General features: G+C 34.0%; 1 protein-coding gene across 1 annotated transcript in view; it reads right to left on the bottom strand.

The window, feature by feature from the left end:
- The window catches only part of nAChRbeta2 (nicotinic acetylcholine receptor beta2), a 94,590-nt gene that overhangs the window by 44,621 nt on the left and 24,445 nt on the right, over positions 1-25,524 (bottom strand). The window contains exon 3 of the mRNA XM_085481493.1: positions 13,103-13,149. Coding sequence (XP_085337619.1) covers positions 13,103-13,149 — 47 coding nt within the window. The remainder of the gene's footprint in view (positions 1-13,102; positions 13,150-25,524) is intronic.

Raw genomic sequence — 25,524 nt, 5'->3', positions numbered from 1 at the left:
AATTTAACTTCAATTTTCCTAAAAAGAATTTATCACGTTATTTCAAATTCGGATAAAAATGCGATCGCATTCATTCCAGAAATAACGATTATACCTTTTAGTTTTAGCTCTCGCTCTAATATAAATTTGAAATTATTATTACGTATTTTTATAATATAAAATATACGATAATGAAATAAATATAAAAATAAATTTTATATTATTTTATATCATTTGACATGTTCTCTTGCATTAATTATTTGGAACCATAAATATCTATTTTATTATTCAGTTCTTGCATTTTCCAGTTAAACAGATGGATATAGATTTTATTCTATACATGTAATGAGTAATATTAATTTATTAAAATTGAAAAATACTTATGTACTGTAGTATATATTTTTATTCCTTAAAAAATCGGAAAAAACAAAATAAATATTTCAGTTTATAATTAACGCGAATAGACATATTAAATGTCATTATATCTCACATATACGTCATATATAATATTGTGATAATAATAATAGGAATATCGTAAAAATGTGTAATCATATTGCAAAAAATATGAATACTTTGCAATTTACTCGCTTTTTCGACGTTCGGTTAAATCGGAGGATAAAAATTTTACAATAATTTCCGGTTATGCAAGTTCAACTCGTGGATATGCACTGAATGGAAAAAACATGACACACGTACACATGCGCCCACATGCATGCGCACATGCACGTACACGTACACGTACTGAAAATGCCCGAATACATTCCGTTCCGATGATTCGCGTGAAATCCGGAAGAATGGAAAGATCGGAATCCGCGGATTCGCGCGCGTCAGTCATTTTCCGCGGCGGCGCGTAAAATAAATCGTTCCGGTGATGAACACTTCATCTTCTCAGTGTTTGCCTTCGTGGAGAACAAAGCAGCCGAGGCATGCGTGGGGCCACCTCGATGCCTCTACGTATTCCGCGCGAGTACTTCCGATAAATTTGTCGTCGTCGTCGTCGGATACGACGGTGATAACAAGGTCTCGGAAAGAGAGAGAGAAAGAGAGAGGATGAGAGAAAGAGGAATACTGGCCATTAATTCGAGTGGTCTCGCTGCGATGTGATTATTTTCATGACGTTTCGATTCAAATCAAATGCATTGTTAAACCATACCTCATTGTGTGCCAGTTCCAATTTGCAGCGATATTTTACAGAGCGCGGGCGCGCGTGATTCCCAACAATTCCATGACATCCGGCTAATATCTATGTCCTATCTCTTCCCCTCTTCACTCACACCCCCTCTAGTGCCCCTTCCACCTATGGGCTGGACGCTTTTTATCAAAGATCGATAGGTAGAATTATGGCCTTTCGGCGAGACATCATGGAATATCCCGGATTCAATTCTCGCGGGTGCACCCTGCTTTTGATTTTATTTCCCGTTGAATTCGCCGATGATTTTGTTTTGACTGCATTTCACTAGTCGTCGATTAGTTATATAGAACACCTCATTCACAAGCGAAATAATCGTGAAAGCCTCCTGTATATATAAATCGCATAGCGCATTGATTGGAAATAAAGTTTCCTCTTTCTCTTTTTCATCGCGTTTTTAAATTTCTCTGACTAAAGAAAAGTTTTAAATGGCAATACGCATATACGTAGATATAGATAAGATCGCTCGTTCGAAAAGTTCAGTTTCTCGAAAGAAAGATTGAAAGAAGAATATTTCGCTGCATAATAATGAAAACGATCAGTATATTCTTACATATATATATATATATATATGTATATCACAATTCAAAGCTAAAATACTAATATACTCAGTGTTGGCTGTTATCTGAAAAAAATTATATACATGATCATCTACAATAGATGAAAAATATTTAAGTAATCGAACTTAATAAGCAGTAAGCGATAAAAATTTATAAATAAAAGTATGAATATATTTTTACATCTCTTATAATTTTTATTTTTGATAACTGTGTTTACACAGGTAGTTTTAAAAATAATATAATATAATCTGGAAGTTATCCAGATGGATTGCCATATATAATTTCATCTTTCATCTAGAATATATTTAGAACGAAATCATCTTCATCTAAGATGAATTTACCTACTTTTACCTCATATGTAGCTAATTTTAAAACCATCTGTAAGCACAACACTAATATATCGAACGTTCATCGAAATGGTACATGTATACCTATAATTTAAGTGTGTAAACGTAAAATTCGATATATTAAATGTTCGAAAGAAACCCTGAAGATAATAACAAGAGTAAAGTGGGACGAGATCACGAATGAAATTAGAAGCAAAATTATACAGTTCGATCGCGTGCATTAAAAATGCATTATACGATTAGCGGCATGCCATTGCGTTCGACGCCGGCGCTCCGGGAAACACCAGGCCAACTCCAATGGAGACAAACTAAGGCGCGAATTAAATTACAAATTAAATTATAAATTCGAATTGCGCATTAAAACTGTACCGCGGCTCATTACGAGCTAAAGTAACGCGAATAATCCAGCGAAACATTGAATTACAAATGAAGGACGCCTCGAGCGATTAAAGACGACATATGGTTACGGTGGGTTATAGAAAAAGAGAGAGAGAGAGAGACTTCGCGGCGCGTTTAATTAATAATCGATTTAGGCTTCTGATGGATTATCGTTCTCGATATCTCGCCGTTGACGAAAGCGCGAAGACAGTAAAATTTCCCGCTCGAGTTATTCAGAACTCGAAGTCGCCTCGTAATGAGTCTCTCGGGACGGATACCTCAAGGAACCAACCTAGCAAGGAGTAATCGAGTTTGGCTTCGGGCACGAAGTCGTTTGTCGTCGCGTGGAGAGAAAGGACGTTTGAGGGAGGAAGGAAGAGAGGAAGGGATGGAATGAGGAAGAGAAAGAGAAACGGGCTGCAGAGCAAGATCGTCTCCGATCGCGTCTCGATCGGCGATCCTTAAAAAAGGCTCCATCGGCTGGAACAAATAATTGGATTTGGCCGCGACGGGTAGATTCGTATAATGATCGTGAAGCATGATCTCGTGACAAACAAAAAGGAAGAACTGGAGTGTCGCGAATTATTTCTACAAAAACTATTATATTTTTCAGAAAAATATCATTATTATATTTCACCTGATTTTTAAATTTAATTAGATCGCGCATTGTGCTCTCTCGCAGCTTACTAATATTTGATATTACATTTTTTGTAGCAATAATTATAACGATAGAGACGAGAAGAGAGAACTATATGTATATCTAATTAAAGTGGTCAATATTTTTCAATCGACGATATTTTAGACATCGCAAATTTGATCCGCCAAAGTAGTTGACTTTTCGCGAAGCGTAAGGAAAATCCTGATCGTGAAGCATGATCTCGTGACAAACAAAAAGGAAGAACCGGAGTGTCGCGAATTATTTCTACGAAAACTATTATTTTTTAAAAAAATATCATTATTATATTTCACCTGGGTTTTAAATTTAATCAGATCGCGCATTGTGCTCTCTCGCAGCTTACTAATATTTGACATTACATTTTTTGTAGCAATAATTATAACGATAGAGACGAGAAGAGAGAACTATATGTATATCTAATTAAAGTGGTCAATATTTTTCAATCGATGATATTTTAGACATCGCAAATTTGATCCGCCAAAGTAGTTGACTTTTCGCGAAGCGTAAGGAAAATCCTGATCGTGAAGCATGATCTCGTGACAAACAAAAAGGAAGAACTGGAGTGTCGCGAATTATTTCTACGAAAACTATTATATTTTTCAGAAAAATATCATTATTATATTTCACCTGGTTTTTAAATTTAATTAGATCGTGCATTGTGCTCTCTCGCAGCTTACTAATATTTGACATTACATTTTTTGTAGCAATAATTATAACGATAGAGACGAGAAGAGAGAACTATATGTATATCTAATTAAAGTGGTCAATATTTTTTAATCGACGATATTTTAGACATCGCAGATTTAATTCGCCAAAGTAGTTGACTTTTCGCGAAGCGTAAGGAAAATCCTGATCGTGAAGCATGATCTCGTGACAAACAAAAAGGAAGAACTGGAGTGTCGCGAATTATTTCTACGAAAACTATTATATTTTTCAGAAAAATATCATTATTATATTTCACCTGGTTTTTAAATTTAATTAGATCGTGCATTGTGCTCTCTCGCAGCTTACTAATATTTGACATTACATTTTTTGTAGCAATAATTATAACGATAGAGACGAGAAGAGAGAACTATATGTATATCTAATTAAAGAAGTGGTCAATATTTTTCAATCGACGATATCTTAGACATCGCAAATTTGATCCGCCAAAGTAGTTGACTTTTCGCGAAGCGTAAGGAAAATTCTGATCTCGTGACAAACAAAAAGGAAGAACCGGAGTGTCGCGAATTATTTCTACGAAAACTATTATTTTTCAGAAAAATATCATTATTATATTTCACCTGGGTTTTAAATTTAATCAGATAGCGCATTGTACTCTCTCGCAGCTTACTAATATTTGATATTACATTTTTTGTAGCAATAATTATAACGATAGAGACGAGAAGAGAGAACTATATGTATATCTAATTAAAGTGGTCAATATTTTTCAATCGATGATATTTTAGACATCGCAAATTTGATCCGCCAAAGTAGTTGACTTTTCGCGAAGCGTAAGGAAAATCCTGATCGTGAAGCATGATCTCGTGACAAACAAAAAGGAAGAACCGGAGTGTCGCGAATTATTTCTACGAAAACTATTATTTTTCAGAAAAATATCATTATTATATTTCACCTGGGTTTTAAATTTAATCAGATAGCGCATTGTGCTCTCTCGCAGCTTACTAATATTTGACATAGTATGACTTTTCGCGAAGCGTAAGGAAAATCCTGATCGTGAAGCATGATCTCGTGACAAACAAAAAGGAAGAACCGGAGTGTCGCGAATTATTTCTACGAAAACTATTATTTTTCAGAAAAATATCATTATTATATTTCACCTGGGTTTTAAATTTAATCAGATAGCGCATTGTGCTCTCTCGCAGCTTACTAATATTTGACATTACATTTTTGTAGCAATAATTATAACGATAGAGACGAGAAGAGAGAACTATATGTATATCTAATTAAAGTGGTCAATATTTTTTAATCGACGATATTTTAGACATCGCAGATTTAATTCGCCAAAGTAGTTGACTTTTCGCGAAGCGTAAGGAAAATCCTATGGATCAACGGGGCCCGGCTCTTTAGGGTCGTACCTCAAAAGAAGGAAGCACGAATAATCGGATTGAACCATGACGAGACTTTAAGTTCCGAGTGGGATCAGTAATAGTCTTTTGTAAATCGCTTGAACTTTTTATTCCCTTTTTATGGTACTTCTCTTTAATTCCTTATTGCTTTATCTCTTGCGCCTCGCATATTGCACAAACAATTTCTCCTTTTATTATCGTTCCTTTATACAAACGATGTTCTTTCCTCCGCGATCCGCATGGAAAATCCAAAGAGACGTTTAAAGAAACACTGAAACATTTTTTTAAAGTTGTATATCTACGTGTTTCAAAATATCTCTACTTAAAATCATGGCAATCCTCGGAATAAACAAATCAAATAAATATATATAACGTCACTTAATTTTTAATTTACGATATTTTAATTAACGATCGAATTAATGTTTGTATAATGTCAATGATTAAGAATGTTGTTATCCGTTATATTATATTTACAAGCCGGATTAGCGATGTAAGTAAAAATCGATGTTACTGCATCATCCGCATGAATTCCCTTGTGTAAACTATGTAAAAACATGGTTGGAGTGAATTAAGTCAATCAGCGCAAAGTTACAAATTTTCAAAAATTTCAAGAAACAAAATTTTCTTCATTAACCGTTCTATGTGTATTATCCATTAAAATGTTTCCTGCCATATTACAAAATTATAACTTTGTAACGCTGTAAATTATCGTTTAAAAACGTGGCTCCAAGCAAACATATGGTTTAAAGCTCAGAGTGTATGTATAACCCATGTATATACATTATATATGTTATGTATCTTTCGCAACTTTTCTGGAATATTTGTTCAACATTGAAGATATAAAACACGTTTGAAAGAGAGACGACTTTAATATTACCTGAATTAAAGTTGCTAAAAAAAGTTGTCCGCTCCCTTTGCTCTAAAAAAAAAAAAAGAAAAAAAAAAGTATATCGACACTTTTTCTTAGCCCGGTTTTAATTATATGACGCTTGAGACTATCGAGTCTCTCGAAACTGTAAACATAAACGTACTGTATCTGTGTTAATCTGTTTATTTCATCCCATAAGTCTAGAAGGATAATTGGATAGACGTGTTGAGCACTCGCATCCAACAAGTCTAATCCTTCCACGACGTCCTTCAGAGACTCTAGCGCCTTCCCTCGTGCATAATCTACGAAGATTGCTTTTCCCTCGCCGGAGCAAAAAACCGGCTATGAGGCAAAAGAAGGAAGCAGGAAATAATAGCATTTAGTTTATACGACGTACCGGCGTGTCGCGTTATAATAATAATCGAAAAAAAAAAAAAAAAGAAGAATCTCTTTAATAGCCGGTCTTGATTTCAGATCGTTAACGAGAGAAAAAGGATGGAGATAGGAAGCTGAGAAATGCCAGAGGCGCGATCAGAGTCAGTTGGTCTCTTCCTCTTTTTCTCCCTCTCTTGTTCGCTCGGACTTTTTTCCCTGTATCGCTCACAGTTCTTTTATTCGGCGCCGCTGCCGGAACGAGGTGCCCCGTAAACCTCGCGCACCTCGAATTAGTCGATTTTTCTCGGGGCCGATGACGACGCCGTGGAAATCGTTCCATTACCATCCCATCTCGGCCTCATCGCCCTCTGCGGTTTCGAATGTTCTCTCGCCTCGTCTCATCCGCAAATGCCCGTTATGCGAGGCGCCTCCCATATCGAGGGTATACAGGGTGTCCGGTAACTAACGGACCAACGATTACAAATGGATTCTTTGGTCAATTTGGGAACGATTTTTCCTCAGCGAAAATGTCGAAAAAGGTCATCATTTTTTACAACTTTCCAATATTTGTGTCATTATGTATCTTTATAACTAAGCCTCAAATTAAAATTTTATTATAGTAAACTCTACCTGAAATTAACTGAAGAATGTAATTATGTTAGACTTTTAACTCCAAAACGTTTAGTTTTCAAAAAACCCATTTTTTTCAATCGCTTATAACTCGAAAATTATTGACTTCTCAACATTTTTGCTAAGAAAAAATTGTCTCCAAATTGGCCAGAGAATCCGCCCTTAATCATTGATCCGTTAGTTACCGGACACCCTGTATATATATATATATATATATACTGCCGGGCGATACTCGAATTATACCCCCGGACACGTTTTCATCTTGTTCCAATTGTCGAATTTATAGCGCGAGCTGCGCGAATCATATCGAGAAAGAGTGCGCGAAATTTTGCAGGAAAAAAATCAATCACGGTTGATAGATTCGGATAATTTCTTCGATTCGCTTATATATGTCTGCTTCAAAAATATCCATCATTGAGAGAGAACGGTTGCGTTTCACTTCTTTTATACCCTATTTGTAGAAAAAAAAAAAAAAAATAAAATAATGTAACATTTTTATATATGCTAATGCAATTTAATACGCCGGGCAAACGAATCAAGGTCTTTCTGTATGTACCTCGGTACACAAATATAAATATATTTGATGAAATTTCAACATTCTGCAGGATTAAAAAAATATTTCAATCCCTCGACGCGCTTATTTTTGCAAGATTACATCAGTTAATCTCAAAGGACATTCGAATAAGTAAAGGGGAATAGAATTTTGCGAGCTGTCATGCGCGTAATGCGTGATGGAGGAGAAGAGCGCCCAGAAGGATTTGTTCATTAGTCAGCAACGGAGTAATTCGTGGCCGAGGGCTGTGTGTACAGGAGAAAAAAAAAAGGAACGGTCGGGAGGGAAAAAAAAAGCAGGGTGGATCAGTTATTCCATTATGCGTGGCTCATTAGACGCCGAACATAACTCATCGGCCGGTCGAAAATTACTACCCTTCCGCAGAATGAAAAGTCGCCCTCGATATTTGTCGGTAGCGCGAATGAATATTTCATGGACGAAACTAACGGATGCGCGCGCCTCTTCTTGAGCTCTTCCTCTTTCCCCTGCTTCACCCCCTAAACGCGGTTGACGTCCAACTGCGCGGGTGTGCTACGAGGGATGTGATGTAATTAAGCGCTTTGTTTAATGCCGTGTCGGAATCGAATTACGATGAAGTACAAGGAACAACAAGTTTGAAATTCCTGCTCTTAATCCCTGACTGGAACGAGGGAACCCGAACAATCGCGAGCCAAGTTTGCTACGTTTATTACGAGGATTATTATTATTATTATTAATAATTTAAAAAAGAGTGTTCACTTTCTTGAAATCAAGGATGTTGAAGTGACCAAATATCGCGATAACACGATTCAACAAAATAATCTCAAACCGGATCGTTTAACTGTCCTTAGAATATATCCATTGTTTAATATCAGAAAATATACATATTTAAAAAATTTGTTAATTCGACTAAATCTTTCAACTTGAATATTATTATGATGAATATTATACGTTTATTACAAGAATTATTATTATTAATAATTTAAATAAGAGTGTTCACTTTCTTGAAATCAAGGATGTTGAAGTGACCAAATATCGCGATAACACGCTCAACAAAATAATCTCAAACCGGATCGTTTAATTGTCCTTAGAATATATCCATTGTTTAATATCAGAAAATATACATATTTAAAAAATTTGTTAATTCAACTAAATCTTTCAACTGAATATTATTATGATGAATATTATACGTTTATTACGAGAATTATTATTATTAATAATTTAAAAAAGAGTGTTCACTTTCTTGAAATCAAGGATGTTGAAGTGACCAAATATCGCGATAACACGATTCAACAAAATAATCTCAAACCGGATCGTTTAATTGTCCTTAGAATATATCCATTGTTTAATATCAGAAAATATACATATTTAAAAAATTTGTTAACTCGACTAAATCTTTCAACTGAATATTATTATGATGAATATTATACGTTTATTACGAGGATTATTATTATTAATAATTTAAATAAGAGTGTTCACTTTCTTGAAATCAAGGATGTTGAAGTGACCAAATATCGCGATAACACGATTCAACAAAATAATCTCAAACCGGATCGTTTAATTGTCCTTAGAATATATCCATTGTTTAATATCAGAAAATACATATTTAAAAAATTTTGTTAATTAAACATATAAAATATTTAATTAAATATATTAAATTTAACAAAACGTATATTTAATATATTATGCATTCATTATATTAAATAAAGTTTCGCATGCTTTTTCAAAATTCACATATCGTCTTGCGTTTATTTTCTCGTTCCTTTCAGCATTGATTTCAAGAGGACGATCGAAAGATTAAATCTGGTGAACTTATCGTTCGAATATCGCGTCCCGTCTAATTTAAAAGCCAGATATCGTGACAACGATTTGTGTCGCGAGACCTTTCGAATATTTATTACGTGCTATCGTCGCGACTCGTTCCATAATTTTAATTATACATCCCACCTAATTAATATATCTAAATAAAGTTAGACAAATAGAAATGTACAAATAGAAATCTCTCTACTATGGAATCGATTATCTCGATGAATTTATCGGTGTTAAATTGGATGTGAAATCGTAGAATTTTAATAGACAAATAAATTCGAATAACGAGATCGGATCGCGTATCGTCATTACAAACTCTCCTATATGTTTCGAACATCGATTAATAGAAAATACATATTTGCGTTGTGCATTAATACACTATAACGAATCATTGCAAGCAGACATAGTCGATGGATCATATTGTCAAATTTTGGGCCGCGAATAAATGCGATCTCGAGCATAAGTCGTCCCCAAATTGCATCGATATCTACTCGCGGGAGCAATTGTATTCGCCGACAATGTTCGGCTGAAAGCGCTAGGCCGCGAAAGAACAAAGAAATGATTGAGCATAACCGTAACGCGCGAACAAACAAAAGGTCCAATGGACGTCGGTGCATCGGATACGATCCTTTATTTGAGCAAGTTACCGCAGGATTTGCGATAACGAGTGTTACAAACTGTTACATTCGCGCGTCACGTCCGCGTGAGTTTAATGTCCGCAGGATCGCCATCTTGTCGGCCTCGTTAAAAAAAATTGCATAAATTCTCTGAATCGGATTAAAGATTTCACGCGGTCAATTTGTCCGACTGAACAGCGAATTGCGAGATTATATGTATGTATATATTTATAATTATTATCCGCGGTGTCATTTGTAAGCACTTATATCTTTTTGCAGAAAATGCAACTTTTCAACTCTCGTCAAATGTAAAAATAATACAAGTTTTCGCGTAAATATAATATTCTAAGAACATTATTTATTTACGTGTAATATGTTTTTCTGATTTATATTACGATGTTGCTTTCAGAAAATAAAATATTTACAATTTAATCTGCTAAACAAATCGGATTTACATTGAATATGTTGCAAATATACATGTAAAACAATAAATTGAAAACGTTTCATCTCTGTGCAAAAGATTTTGCAATATTACGCGTTGAGAATATATATTATAATTGGCGCAATAAAATTAAATGATACGCATATTTACGCAATGCATAAATATCTCTAAATCGCTACAATTCTATTGACTTTTAATGTCAATAATCATTTTGCGCATTAATCCAATAATAACTCATTAAATGTCAATCAGGAAAATATGACGAAGTCAATTTTAGATGATTAACAACTATTTAATGATATTTTATAACATGTATATGTGTGCGTTGGATTAAAATCTTTAGAAAATAATAATTTTGCTTACTGTTGAACTAAAATTTTTTATATGTTTCTTTTTTATATAAAGCTTTAAATCAACCGCAGATAATACAATTGTCATTATAGTATAATGTATAAACGTTAAATTTACTCTTTGTAATAACAATCTGCATTAGAAATCTGATTCGAGAAATGCAGACTATTGTCAGTGAATTGTTTATTTATGTTGTTCTATTCTCTCTCTCTCTCTCTCTCTCTCTCTCTTTCTCTTTTTTTCTCTATTTCTCCTGTATTATTCGCAAATCTGCATTTCACTGCCGGCTATTCTAAATAATAGCAAATATAACAGGCGTTTAAATGTCCTCCAATTTGGAAACTTTTTTTTAAAACATGCAAAAAATGTTTAATCAAAGAAAATTGAAAAACATTCGTAATTTTAAATAATTTATAAAGTTTGTGAAAAATTTCAAGTCCACTTTTTCATCGCGAAAGTTTCGGCAAATCTCGAGATTTTCATCAAGCGTTTTATGAATTTATAGGATAATTTAACGCTGACTATACCTATATATATATATATATATATATATGTGTGTGTGTGTGTGTGTGTGTGTGTGTGTGTGTGTGTGTGCATACGCACTCCGTTAAGTCGCGTACACGGTGATAATTAACATCGAAAAGCTTCTTTTCAAAAGCAGTTTTAAATTTACATTTTCGAAAATAACGGGAATTAAATCTGGGTGCTTCAAATTTTTCATAACACATATAGAGGAACACAATCGACTATATTCTCTACTATATTCCTCGTTTAATTTAACGTTCCTGTATTGAAACTCAGTCCGGCGTGTCTTAACTAATAATCTCGATCTACCTCTCTATATATATATACAATATATATATATATATATATATATATATTCCTCCTCCCTTGCGTGCCTAATTGTTCCATCTTTGCCGAGAGAACGACGACGCAACGCACATTTGCACACCGTGCAGCAATAATACATTTAATCCCGACATGCCAGCCTCATTATAATCCGACAGACTGACCAATAACAACGCTATGTTAAATGACCAGCGGCATATCGAAAGAGAGAGAGAGACGGCCGTCGCCGTCGCGACGCTGCGGGCTCTATTGTGCTCGGCGTTGTGCATTGATTCGGGATTACATCTCGTACGGTAAGTGTTGTATGTGCGAGCGCGCGCGCGCGATTCTCCACGCGAGAGCCCGGAATTATCTTCGTTAAGCCCTTAAGTGCTGCGGACCGCGTTCATTGCGCCGTGATGAATCGCGTGTTCGCATCCCACGCCGAATCGCTCGTATTCCCGCCGCGTATATCTCGAATCCAATTCGAATCCAGATGACATCCGCGTACGAGAAACCCCCGGGTCTCGGTATTCCCCTTCGCCTCACGATAGCCGCCCCCTTTTTCGCATATATGTACATGTATGTATATATATGCGCGTGGAATAAAGCGCGACATTTTCCAGACTCTCTTTGACTATGGATCGAACGCGCTCGTTTTGACTTGGGATATATATATGTATATACATATATATATATAGTATATAGTATATAAAATACATGAACATGTATAAATAAAACGCGTATAATATTCAAAGCGGGATATGAAGTGGCCAACTTTTGCAGGTGGCTTGGTGTCGACCAAGCTCCTATTTTTGTAAAAATAAATCATGTATAAATAATTTGTGATGAAACAACGAAACACAAGTATCGTAAAAAATTATAAATATTTGGTATTTTCCAATAATTGTTACACAACTATTATTTTTATTGAAAAAACAATTTTTACTTAATGGTCTCTTGGAAAAATTTTAATTTCTCTTTTCACTTTTTATATATCAATTAAGCTTAAAAAAATTAGTACATTTTTATGTATATTTGCTTCTGTTAAGAATCATTTTTATGAAAAATGTACAGATAAGAACAACAAGAAATGATTCTTATCTATTGAAAAAATCCACACGCAAAACATATGCATGAATACGAAAATAAAATTGAGACATAATTCTCGAAGATTTAACGATCGATAATTGATAGCTGACAGATCTCGAATCTATATAACCACAACAATATATATAAATTATTTTTATTAAAAAAAAAAGCAAGACAGATATTATACATAATTATATTATATTTTTGACATTTTCTATCTTTTTTTTAAAAGGTTTTCTACCATTTATTATCGACAATAATTTAGATAGAAACTTTTTTTCTGTCTTTTAAAACAACGGATTCGTGATATAATTTTAACAGATCCATTATCCCAAAATAAAATAAAAGTTTATAACTCACCGGTCGATGTGCGCAACAGTTGAGTGGATTACGTTGATATTTTTAATCTGTAACATACAAATATAAGATTTCAGTTATAACAAAAATATTAAATATTTCAAATATATTCAATTCAATTTGATTCTACTGAATTTTACACATTCAAATTTTATTTAATAATTATATAATTTTTTCGAAAAAAAAAAAAAAAAAAAAAAAAAAAAAAAAAAAAATCTTTAGGTATAAGCTTGTATCAGATATATAAAAGGCTTTTTCACTAATTCCTTCATTAACTTTCTAAATCATCAAAATAAATGAAATCGATGCGCGAGTACGTGATTAATAAAAAAAATATATAAATAAGGTTGCTGCTCCGTCGTCATCCGATGCCTTCCCTACATTTTTTGCTTCCTATCGGATTGACAGATTTTTTTTTTAAATTTGCATTCGTGTATTATACTAACACGCAAAAATATGTTAATAATAATTACACGCAAATTATATACAGGACGATAAAAACGAAAACGTACGACACTCCCGAGCTAATTATTAATCGACGATGACGATGACGAATCGTTCACATGTGAAAATAAATAATTTATTTTATGACACGCAACTTTATGCAATCGAGAACAAGCGAATCGATATTCCGCTTCGCGGATGATTGCACTTGAAGTCGAATCGCGAATCGGAAGAGCAACGATAACTTTGAGCAAGAGTTAAACTTGCGAAGCGAAAGAAGACGGAATCGATTGATGGGATCGATACGAATGTTCGTCTCGACCGTATTCGTATCTCAGAGCGACTCGAACTTGCTTAGCCATCATTCATGATGAGACACCAGGGTGCTATATCATAGCGACAGGTAGACGGAGAAACGAGCACGCGATTCCAATGCTAATAATCTAAAAGACGATCTCTCGGAAATGGAGGGTCAATCTGTCGTCGCGCGCAAAAATCGGGCTAAATTATTCCAGTCAACTCGTCAAGGCGAAACATATACGTCCATAAAAGGCAGAGAAAAAAGAGGCCCTAGTGTTGGATAAATCTATACACATGAGAACACCATATGGTATATGGGACACAAGAGACGGGATCCAAACGACGACGAGCCCACCTATACCTTAGCAGGCAATCGACCGAGGTCTAATCGATTCGAGCCGCTTGTCGCAGCAATGCATACCCTCATTAAGCGTTGCGCAGCAACATCTCAATGAGATATGTATCTCTAAGCATTCCTACGGGATGAGGAGTGCAATTGTTGTACGCGACAATCAGCGCGAAAGGAAATATCGATGAAGATCTTATAAGCTTATTTGGGAGACTATTAAAGAACCGTTTGAGTACTTAGCTTCCCTTTTAGGACGAACCCCTTCGGGGTACTAAGCCTTCTTACCAAATTATACTTATTGGGAAGATTTCGTCGGTGAAAAATCGATGATAATATAGGGTGTCCCAAAATTAATAATAAACCTGTTAATGATGCAGATTCCTGGGATCATTTGAAGACAGCGAAAATTAGGGAGGCTATCATTTTTTGCATGTTCCCAATTTTTGTCATCATATATATTTATAATTAAGCCTTAAATTAAAATTCTATTAAAGTAGACTCTACATGTCAAATTAATAAAAGAATGTGATTTTGTTAATATTTGATTTCCACAAGGTTACTTTACGAAAGACCTCTTATTTTCAATCGCTTGTAACTCGAAAATTATTCATGTCTCAACATTTTCATTGAGGAAAAATCGTTTTCAAATTATCCCAAAAATCTGCTATTAACAAATTTACTACTAGTTCTAGGACACTCTGTATATAAAACATGTGTATGTTCTAAAAAAAATCAGCGCCAGTCAATTCGATTGTGGCTGCTGCGAAACGTAGCTCTCTTAGTTGCAAAATATTTATTATATAGGTAAATATTTATTATATAAATTTTTAATTGTGGAATTATAATTTATAATTAATAATCAATAATTGTTCTATGTATATATAGAGAATGGTTATCGAAAAATAACATATATAGCAGATCATGCCATTACCCGCAGATTCGAGTTTCACGAATGTTACAACACGTGTATGCAATGTAAATAAACTCAAAACCGTGTGCGAACTTTGTTGTTGTTTTGAAATATGATCAAGCATTTATATAATTATTATATAATTATTTTTTGCTACTTGTTCTATAAATTGTTCAATCCGACGATTCCATGTGTTATTTTCGTTTTTTCGTCCAAAAATTGTAATGGAAAATTATGATGTAAATTATACAACGACAAATTATTGGCGAAAAAAATTTAAAGCATGATACGAGATATATTTGAGTCAATCAGCGTCGTTGAAAAAAAAATCATTATGCACATTACGTAAAAATTAAGACACAATAAATTCACATTTTCCAATTTACTTCGATTTCTTCTTTAAATGAATAAATTATGAGATATATCTGCTTGTGAATAAAGTCGTCGTTTCGATATACGCTTCCGAATTGTTAATTGAGAGTAAGTAATTGTACGAATTAACAATATAGTTAAAATTGTTCGTAGGAAATAATCGCGCATTTTCTCTTGATATTTATTGCAATCGCGTCTCGAAGGATTATAACACAATGCCGCGAATTACATTATTATAAATGGATTGAATTATATTAATAATTTAATGAAATTACTTTATTATATCGACTGAAATTGCTTATAATTGTTTCAATAAGAAATTCATAATAATATAAGTAAAAAATATGTACATCTTTTTCATGCATTTATTTTCCGATTCTATTATTATTATTATATACGTAAATAGGCTCAGTTATTTTTCTAAATAAATATAGTTTCTGATTATTTCAAAATTTTCATAATTTTATGTACGCTGCGTATTTGTATAAATTATCTAATTTTGTTATAATGAATCGAAATCATCTATCTTACTTATAATTAATCAAACAAATACATGCGCGGTGAATTTTCGCCTAAACTATTATTCTTCATTTTCTATCCGAGATATAGATCACTGATATTTTATGAACCATAGCTGCGATGGCAACCGATTGAATCGATGAATATAAACAAGTCTACAACAGCAGGTTATCGGGATGCAAGTGTAATTAGTTGAACTTTTATTTATCACCAATAAATCACCCATAAATCGTTTCCTAGGATTTAATGCGTCGCCATCGACAAGCCCCGTGGCACAATATGATCGCGCACGCATGTTTTAATGTTTTAAACAGAGAGTTCAAAGGTTAAAATAATTATTTATTGCCTGCGCGGAGAAAAATAGTTCTAGTATATTTTCAATCTATCCGTCATGTTATAAATCGCAGAAAAATGTATTTGTAAATAAATTAAAGTGAACTCTGAAGTCGTGAAAACAATAAAAGGCAGCATATCTTTTTCTTTAATTTAAATGCAGCAATAATAAAGTCCTCTATATATATAATATAATATAGCTTTCCTTATAATAATTTTTAGATGTAAATTTGATGTTATATAAATTTTCTCAAAATATAATTTATAATATATCGTCTCTATGAAACTTATCCTAAATAAAGCGCGAAAAAAAGACACAGTGATAATAATTAATAAGTTATATACTCTTGAAAAAAGTGGAGCTATGCTGTTGCATTTGCGGTATATCCATTGCATTACGAAGAAATAAAATGAAGCAAAGAATCTCCGTTGAAAAGAGGTCAAACAAATGACGCTATGTTATTACGACTACCGAAAAGGAAGATAAATTTCGCGCATATATGACACTATCGCATATATGTATGTACGTACATATATAAACCGAACGGGATTAAGAATGAGATGTCAGAGATCCACGGCTGCCGGATTAATTGAAACGAAAATGAAATGGCGCTATATTCGCGGATGAGATTATATACTTCTCGGATGGCATATCGGTATTCGAGTCCAGCGAGCCGAACGTTTCGTTGCGTTTTCGACGGCGCATAACATAGCTCGAATCGATATTACGTCCGGAGGGTTTCGCGGCTGTTGAAAACGCTTTTCCAAGCGGATTTTACAACGCCCTCGGTGTTAACAACGCCGTTTAATCGGAGATTAACATTACGGTTGGTATACAAACGCCGCTATTGCGTATGACCCGCGACCTTTTCAATCGTTCAGAGATTGCATTGCTCGGAATGTAGAATTGAAAATATGTATTTCGCGTATTCGCAAATATGAGATACGTTTACGTGCAACAAGATATGAGAAAAACATTATTATAGCTTAAAAGCAGAAGAATGGAAAAATATCGTCCAATATATGTAAAAGTTATTCCATTTGTTATTTCAGCTCTGAACAATATTCTGTGAAATAGATAAATTATCTTCTCAAATGTGCGGCAGTTTCATCAAAAACTGCATCATAAAATTTTAATTTGCGAGGCAAAAAGCGAAATATTTTATCGTTTTAGTCCAGAAATTCATTCACATGTTTAGCTAACTTAAATAAAAAAATCAGTATTTTTGTTCAAAAATTCTGCAACTAAAACGACACTAAATATTCTATTCATTACTTGAACATTCGTCCGGCCAACAATTATATTTATACATTCATATTTTTTTAAAAATATAATGTTTATCATATAAATGATATCACGTGACACATCTCAACAACAAAAGTTAAAGGGTGTTATATCCTACAATAATATCCACTGTAGTGAATATTACTAAAATGATTACGCAAAATAAATAAACGCAATGCATGTTTAAATTTTTATAAAAAGAAAATGATTACAAGACAGAAAAGTATAATTTGTACGAAAAAATAGTAGATCGATGCCGAAGTACATTGAAGGCAAGATCAATTCTTTAAGCTCCTCGTGATATTTATTCCAGCAGTTTAACAATTTCCATTTAAATTACATTTAATACGCGTGCTTTAATTACCAAGGCTTTCCTGATAATTAGATACATGCTTGCATATTACAAGTATACTCGTATGACATGTGAACGCACGCACGTGAATATATACATCAGTTTTCAAAAATTTGTACTCTAGAGTACAGTAGAGAGGCTTTATTTCTCCAAGGTAAATTCAAATCGACGTCTTCATCGTTTTATTTCACAGTTCCCTTTAAACCTCGTAAATTTCTAATTTAAATATTATATAAGTCTTGAGAGATTTTCATTAAAATTATTTTTATCGCTAAAAAAATTAATTAAAGCATATATAAAAAAAGTTATATAAAATAGATCAAGAAAGAATTAATTTCACAGAATTATGAACTAATTTAATTCATATTTTGCTTGCTAATTTGGCCGTTTTTATTTTCAATATAACATAATCTAATTTATTAAACTGCGTTTTAATTTTTAATAATTAAAAACTATATAATGAAAATTATGTTTTATATGGAAAATGTATTATATTATATAATATTTCTATATTCCACGAATTTTTAAACACCTGATAATATAATCTAATAGTCAAAATGTCGGCGGACTCCATTGCTGCCACCGACTGACGCAAAAAATGAGGTAAAAGGGACATAAAAGTAAAAAAAAAAAAGGTCAGCTGCAACCCGCATTTATATAACGTACGCGTCCATATATCCAGAGAGTATCGTATTATATCTCTTTTTATTAAAATAATGTAATATTTAAAATGTGGCCGAAACTTTTTAGAGTGTTGTTACAACCACTATTATTACGTTTTTAAAACAACAAGCGAGCGTGTATAACTGAGAATAACAATATATTGCTTGGAACGATATACAAGAAACTATGCTGAAATAAAAGCCTATAAAAATTATGACAATTACGTATTTGTCTGTTTTTCAGTAGGTAAACAGAATATTCAAAAATTTGTATACACTTTGTACGCGTATAATATTCATCAAAATTAAAACATAAAAGTTTGAAATGCGTGTTCAAAAGTCACATACACAATAACATTTCCGAATGATAAAATAAAAGTATAAATTAATCAGTATTTAATTACAAATTTGTTAGCAATTTGTTAGCAATTCTAGATTTGTCAGAATAATGTTATTTATTAAAACAAAAGTTTAATTTTATTTTGATTATTTTATATGCGATTTTATAAAAAAATCTCTTCTTGTGCAATGAACATGTTAATACGTTCTTCGATGTACACGTATTATATTTATGTTAGTTTATTTTGTGCGGCTTTTATATTGCAGACTATGTGTTTCCTTCGGCTGTCTAGGAGGTCTTAACCCTTCCAGACGCGCTACATTGTAATTTACAAGAAACACGAAAGAGTTTTTATCCCGGGCGACGTACCACCATTGCCTCGGTCAAACCTTTTCCTGACAGTGAGAGATTTTTCCGTCGTGTACAGCTACAACCATTGTCTGCCATTGACGAGCGGATTTTTGCTCGCTTCTTGGCTTTCTGGGACGCCTTTACCATTCCAAATAGAGAACGACTGCCCCAGAAAATATGACGTCTGCGCGCCGCAAAACTTCGGTGCAATGTAAACGAGCGCTTTTCATTCTCCGGCGGGATTTAACCGCACCGCCTTCGCCATTTAAAATAGCGAACAAGCGGAATACCTCATACAACTACGCCGCTATATAGCTAATTTTATGTCTCGATGGCTTGCTAGACATTACCGTCGTACAATACATCCAATTAGAGTGAATGACAATAATAATAATAATAATAATAATAATAATAATAATAATAATAATGGCTCTCTAGTTGTATTTTTATCATTATATCTTTCTCCTTTATTTCTAACTCAAATTTAGCTTTTCAGTTAACTGTAAGTTCCCTTGCCAATTCGGAGAATCAAATTTATCATTATTTGCGAGTGAAATCGTAATAAAAATAATCGATAAATTAGAACTGCTTATAAAGTCTATACGCACGTATATGTATGTAAAATGTAATTTTTAAAAAATCATAAAATTAAATTAATGTTATAACTATAATCATGATCGAAGCAATTTTTAGTTAATGCACTTGAACAAGTCATCGTATCCTAAGCATCGAGAAATAGCCTCGAGCGTTGCTCAACAGACGCTTGTTTTACGCCTTATCGATGCAACGCCATTCGCCATTTATTTCTCCAAACAAGACTTTATTCCGCAAACGATCTTGTCCCAATCAAGACATAATACGCGTTGCAATTTATCGGGTGCCGAGTGGAAGAGAAAAATGCCCGAGGAGGAATCGATACGAAGGTACGATCTCTCGCAGCAGTTCGAGAGGTTGTCGGCGAAAGATACCCAGGGGGTATTTTAATTAAGTAATTATCTACGAAATCACATGCGCACACTTTATCTCGATCGAACAATCTGCGCCGGCTCGTACGTTTCCCTGTCCTTTGGGTAATAAAGTTCTGGAAGCCGTGTGGCGTTTTCGCAATAGCGTTGCATTAACCCTTTGATGGAGGCCATTGGCCGAAATCTGCTAAATTATTAAACGTAATAAAATAAAGTAATAAAATTTAATTGTTATTAAAAGCGCAATTTAGCTGTTTAATATATTATAGCGTTGTTAACTAATATTGTTTTCGATATTTAAATCCTAAATTATGACAACGTATTCTCTATAATTGTTAAGTGGAATAATAAATGCGGAAAATTGTGTAACTCTGCAAAAGAGAGAGTTAATTAATTTATTCATTTAAAAAGAAAACTAAATGAAATAAATACAACGCAGTTTTAGGAAGAAAATGATCGAAAAATATCATTTTATTGAAAGCAATTTAAACAAAAAAAAATCACATTTTTTTCATACCTTTATCTATGATAAACAACAATCTAAATTTCAAAAACTAATCTATTTAGAAAATATTTCACAAATTTTTTAATTTTCCCATCTTGAAAAAAATTCATGAAAAATTGCCATCTTTCTTTTATTATAATAAAAAAAAAGCTTTTTAACGGAAGCTCGGATTTAAAAGTCTATTATTAAATTCACAATTTCTCTGACGTCGGAAGAAATTACGTAGCCGTCATCATAAGCAACCGAGTTGTATTCACGTCATATCATGAAATTCATTTTTATTTTATGACAAAGAGAATAGCTAACTTGCGATATAAATCCTGCTTCGGGCACGGAAACGCAGAGACGGCAGAGAATACAAGCACGTGGATAGCCTAATTATTAATTGTTCGTTCCTTCGCGCGCAGTATTCAAGAGTTTACTCGTTCTACCTGTTTTTTAAACAGCGAATAAAGTAGTAAATTATACTAGAGTTAATTCGCTAATAACTTTGATAATATAAATGTTAATTAGATTTTGTCCTTAATTTGTAATTAATAAATATTGAATAATGCCCTGTGCTTTTGATTCGAAAATGTTCGCTTTGACTCATACTTCTCTGTTGACGATAAATAATAAATTAAACAATTTTGCGCTGTTCGTTTCGTTGTTAATTGTGATGCTTCAAAATACATTGTTATGAATTATTCGCTATTTTAACGCTATTTGAACTCACAAGGCGTCTCTGTTACATGAAATCCAACTAAATTACAAATTTCGATAACTTTCAATTTAGTAATTTGTATTTCAATTTATGTGAGTTTGGCAAATGTTAATTCCTGCTTATTTAAACGGAGATCAAACAGAAACGAGTCAAAGAAAATTAAAATCGTTAGAGAAAGTAAAAATCACATTTGAATGTATTGAGAATAAAAATTTGAAAAATTTTATTCAACATCTTTCTTTAATATAAATACTAGTAAAAAATATGAAAGTTTTCAAAATGTCAATGCAGATTTATATGAGTCACTGTTATCGCGCAAACAATGCGCGCGCAAACAAAGAGTTAATAATTCTTTTGTTTCAATTTCAATTATCGTAAACTTTGGCACTTGGAAGTAACTGTTAAAGGAATGTAAATGGTTATCTCATTGTAAATTCTATCGTGGCGTTCGCCAGTGGCGTTTAGAGGAAATAAAAGCCACATGGAGCAGAATGGGAAGCAGAAGATTTCAGTTTTATCGACATGACTATGAAATCTCCCTTGCTACTTCCCCATCCGGATAAAGGGGATATAATCATTTCGAGATTTAATCGTGACTATTCCCTTGATATATCATTTCGAGATATAATCACTCCTCAAATATAATCATTTCGAGATTTAATCGTAATTTAATCGTGCTATGATATACATGTGAGTTATGATTATACAAAACATGCATCAGGAAAAAGAAAACTGTAACATTGGAAACCTTTTAATGATTACTAATTTTATCACTTTATATTTTAATTAGAAGATAACAGTTCATTATTCCCATAGATTATAGATTATTCAATTTTGTGAATTATATGGATATTTCATAGAAAAAAAAAAAAATGATTTTTCCAACATTTGTAAGCTGGAGAGATTATCATGTTTGAATAGGATATCTATTAAAATAAAAATTAATATCTGAGAAATTTCTAAGCATTTATTTATTTAAATAGCTCTGAAGAGGTATACGCTACCCATTTTGGGCGGTCAACTTTACTCGGTGGACGATTGCACACGTGAAAGAAAAAATAAAAATAAATAAAAAAGAAGAGAGACGCTATATGGACGTATTTCGCCCGAGAGCCGATATTCCGCTATGCGCGAAGGAAATTGTACGAAATAAAAGTGCACTCTCTTCTCTCTTTCTCTTTCTCACTTGCGCGCGTGTAATTTTAATCCGTGCAATTCCTCGGTGACTTTTTTTCTCGCCACCACAAGTGATGATCGGGTCGATAAACCAACCACCGTTTTATCGGGTCACGCTCGTCAGACTCCCGTAATAACAGGCTGCGTACAGAAGTCCGATATTTACTAATAAACAGTCGCTGAAAGTGTTTCCGATACCTGCTGCCCCGTTGATCATTGCTCGTAAAACGTGCATCCTGCCAAATGGACGAAGCGACGCCTTTGAACGGCGACGGCGCATTGTAACGTGACAAAAAGCAATGAAATATCGATGCACGGAGGCTTACTGCGAGCTGTTTTACTGCATATACGCCCTAATGCCCTTAACGCGTCGCGTTTTTATATGCCCTGGAGATCGTAACTCGCGAAAGGATTTATGCAGAGTAATAATTTATTCTCGCGGGTTACGCGTCCATCGACATTCGCATGCGACGCGCGTTTTATTACCCGCGCGATATTCGAAAATGTTCCATCGCGTTTACACAGGAATCGCATAATCATAGCTCTCCGAGTATTGTTAATACTCTGTTTTTCGAATGTTTCTATAGCGATTTACAATATATGTAATTGACGCACGCGCGCATGCGAGTTACGAATATAAAAATGGGTTCTTCGAGAGTAGAAATATTTTTTCGAGAAACGCCATTTTAATGAAGCATTGTTAAATTAATAAAGAAAAAAAAAACATCGAGAATAGTTTTTGAATAAATAAATTCATACGTCCATCTCTGAAGTCGAAATTTTTCAAATTTAAATTTTAAAAAATTTAAATTTTATATTCACTTGGTAGTTTAATTACTTGGTAGTCGACTTGAAATTTCAAATATTCTTCGCGCAATAAGAGAACGCGTACAAAAATTCGTACAATAGCTCGATCAAAGCGACAAATTGCGTAATCAATAAACAAAATAATTTGACTATTGAGCTCGGGAGGAAATTCATTATGCAATTCCAAGTTTTATACCTCAATTTTAATTATGGTCGACTAGTTCGTCACTATAGCTGTCCCATCGTAGATTGAATCTTGCCGTACGCGGGACGTTGGAAGTTGGTCCTCATAAACTCGACACGTAATTGGACCCTTCTAGTAGCGGGCATACAGCAAGTAATATGTACGGCGCGATTGCATTACGAGTTCTAATCACTTTTACTGCTAAAGCAATCCAGCTATATCTTGTCATGTGATTGCGCGAGGAAAATAGTTATCCGCGCGGAAATGCTCGAAAATAATTGTCGCGTTATGTAATTAATAATATTTACGAAAAGCACGAGGCATGTCAACGCGCAATAGTAGATAATATGTCGAAAACGTAAATAAGTTTACTCTGTGTATATTAATTATATTATCGAGATATAGCAAGAGCTTTTAACGATATAAACCGTTTAGTCCGGAGCTGCATGTTAAAGAGAGATCGTTAACACCCGTGTCTTATATATAATAAATATGCGTAATTACATTTTTATTACATATATATTGAGAAGTACATACTCTTTCATAAAAGATTTGAAAATTTGGAATTTAATTTTAAATCTATATTTATATATATAATGGATAAATATTTTATTAATACGTTGCGAAATACCTTGAGACTTATAAAGGCAACATCGTTCTCTCTCGTCAGAAGATTTTTCGCTCAACGTCAAGTTTTACTACGTAAAATTTATGAGTGAGAATAGAGAGGTACCGAGGTAAAATATACGAAAATATGTATACACGCACATTAACGCGTTAACAGCCGGAATCTGAAATCCGAAGCATTAAGCTGTCGGGGATAAAATGGTAGGTGGCTTCCGTTTAACGCTTTTCCCCATGGTCGCAACACTTTTAATTGCAAACTTAAAAGGCTTCTCGCGGATAAAGAGGCCGCTCAAGCAAGAAGGTAAACTCGTTCCGCCACTTTTGCAAAGAATTAGCCGCAGGCGGAGAAGCGCGCGCAGATACAAAGTGCGCGAAACTTTATTAATGTTAAATTTGGTTTTATGATGCCGGGCCGAAGCAACTTAAACTCCCGCCGCAAATGCAAGGCCGGACTTGCTGTTATACTGGACAAAAGACGGAAGATGGAGAGAAAAAGAGAGATTGTGTAAAGTGGCTCATTTACGGTCCTGAAACCTGGGAGCGAAGATGTTCGCCCGCGGATTCGTAAAACGGTTATTATCACCGTGAATCGCCTCGATAAGGATCGACTATAAGCGGAGCATCATCATCGATCGAGATTTATTTCCGCGAATATTTTCTATAACCGCGATTTTAACATCGGAGAATGGATAATCTTCCTCTCTATATACGGCGGATAACGATTTCCCAACGATCTTGAATGGACCTCTTTTAGATAGACGCAACAACGTAAATGCGATTCCGATATTCGCGCTGATGTGCGCGAGCGCGAAATTCCCTCTGTCTAGCTCTCTCCCTTATTCCTGACAACCCTTGCCTTATCAGGCACATTTGGTATTCCATCTTATCGCTCGACGGGTATAGTCGACGGCGTGTCGCGATTTCAGCGCGCACGGGTCACTTTGTGTTACGCGCGCATTTCCAAACTTGCTTGGCACTCGCGTTACAGATAGCATGGAAACAGAGGGCAACTGCGAGTTGCGAGCGTTGAATGCACCTAGGAGCACATGCCGAGGGTATCAGGTGTTTTCATTGTGCGTCGTCTCGGAAACTTTTGCGAATTAAGCGACGTACCGCCCGTCTCCCGCGAGATTAATCGCGCGCTTTCAATCTAAACTAAATGTTGACATATTAATTTTAACGCGAATCGATAAATGCGAGGTATTTTTCACAGCGCGCTGTTCATTATATACTCATTGCTC

Source organism: Nylanderia fulva, unplaced genomic scaffold, assembly GCF_048542155.1.
Source record: "Nylanderia fulva isolate GAGA-0341 unplaced genomic scaffold, ASM4854215v1 Scaffold18, whole genome shotgun sequence".
Classification (NCBI taxonomy): domain Eukaryota; kingdom Metazoa; phylum Arthropoda; class Insecta; order Hymenoptera; family Formicidae; genus Nylanderia; species Nylanderia fulva.
The sequence above is the reverse complement of the archived record's forward strand: the minus strand, read 5'-3'. Positions and strand labels throughout refer to the sequence as shown.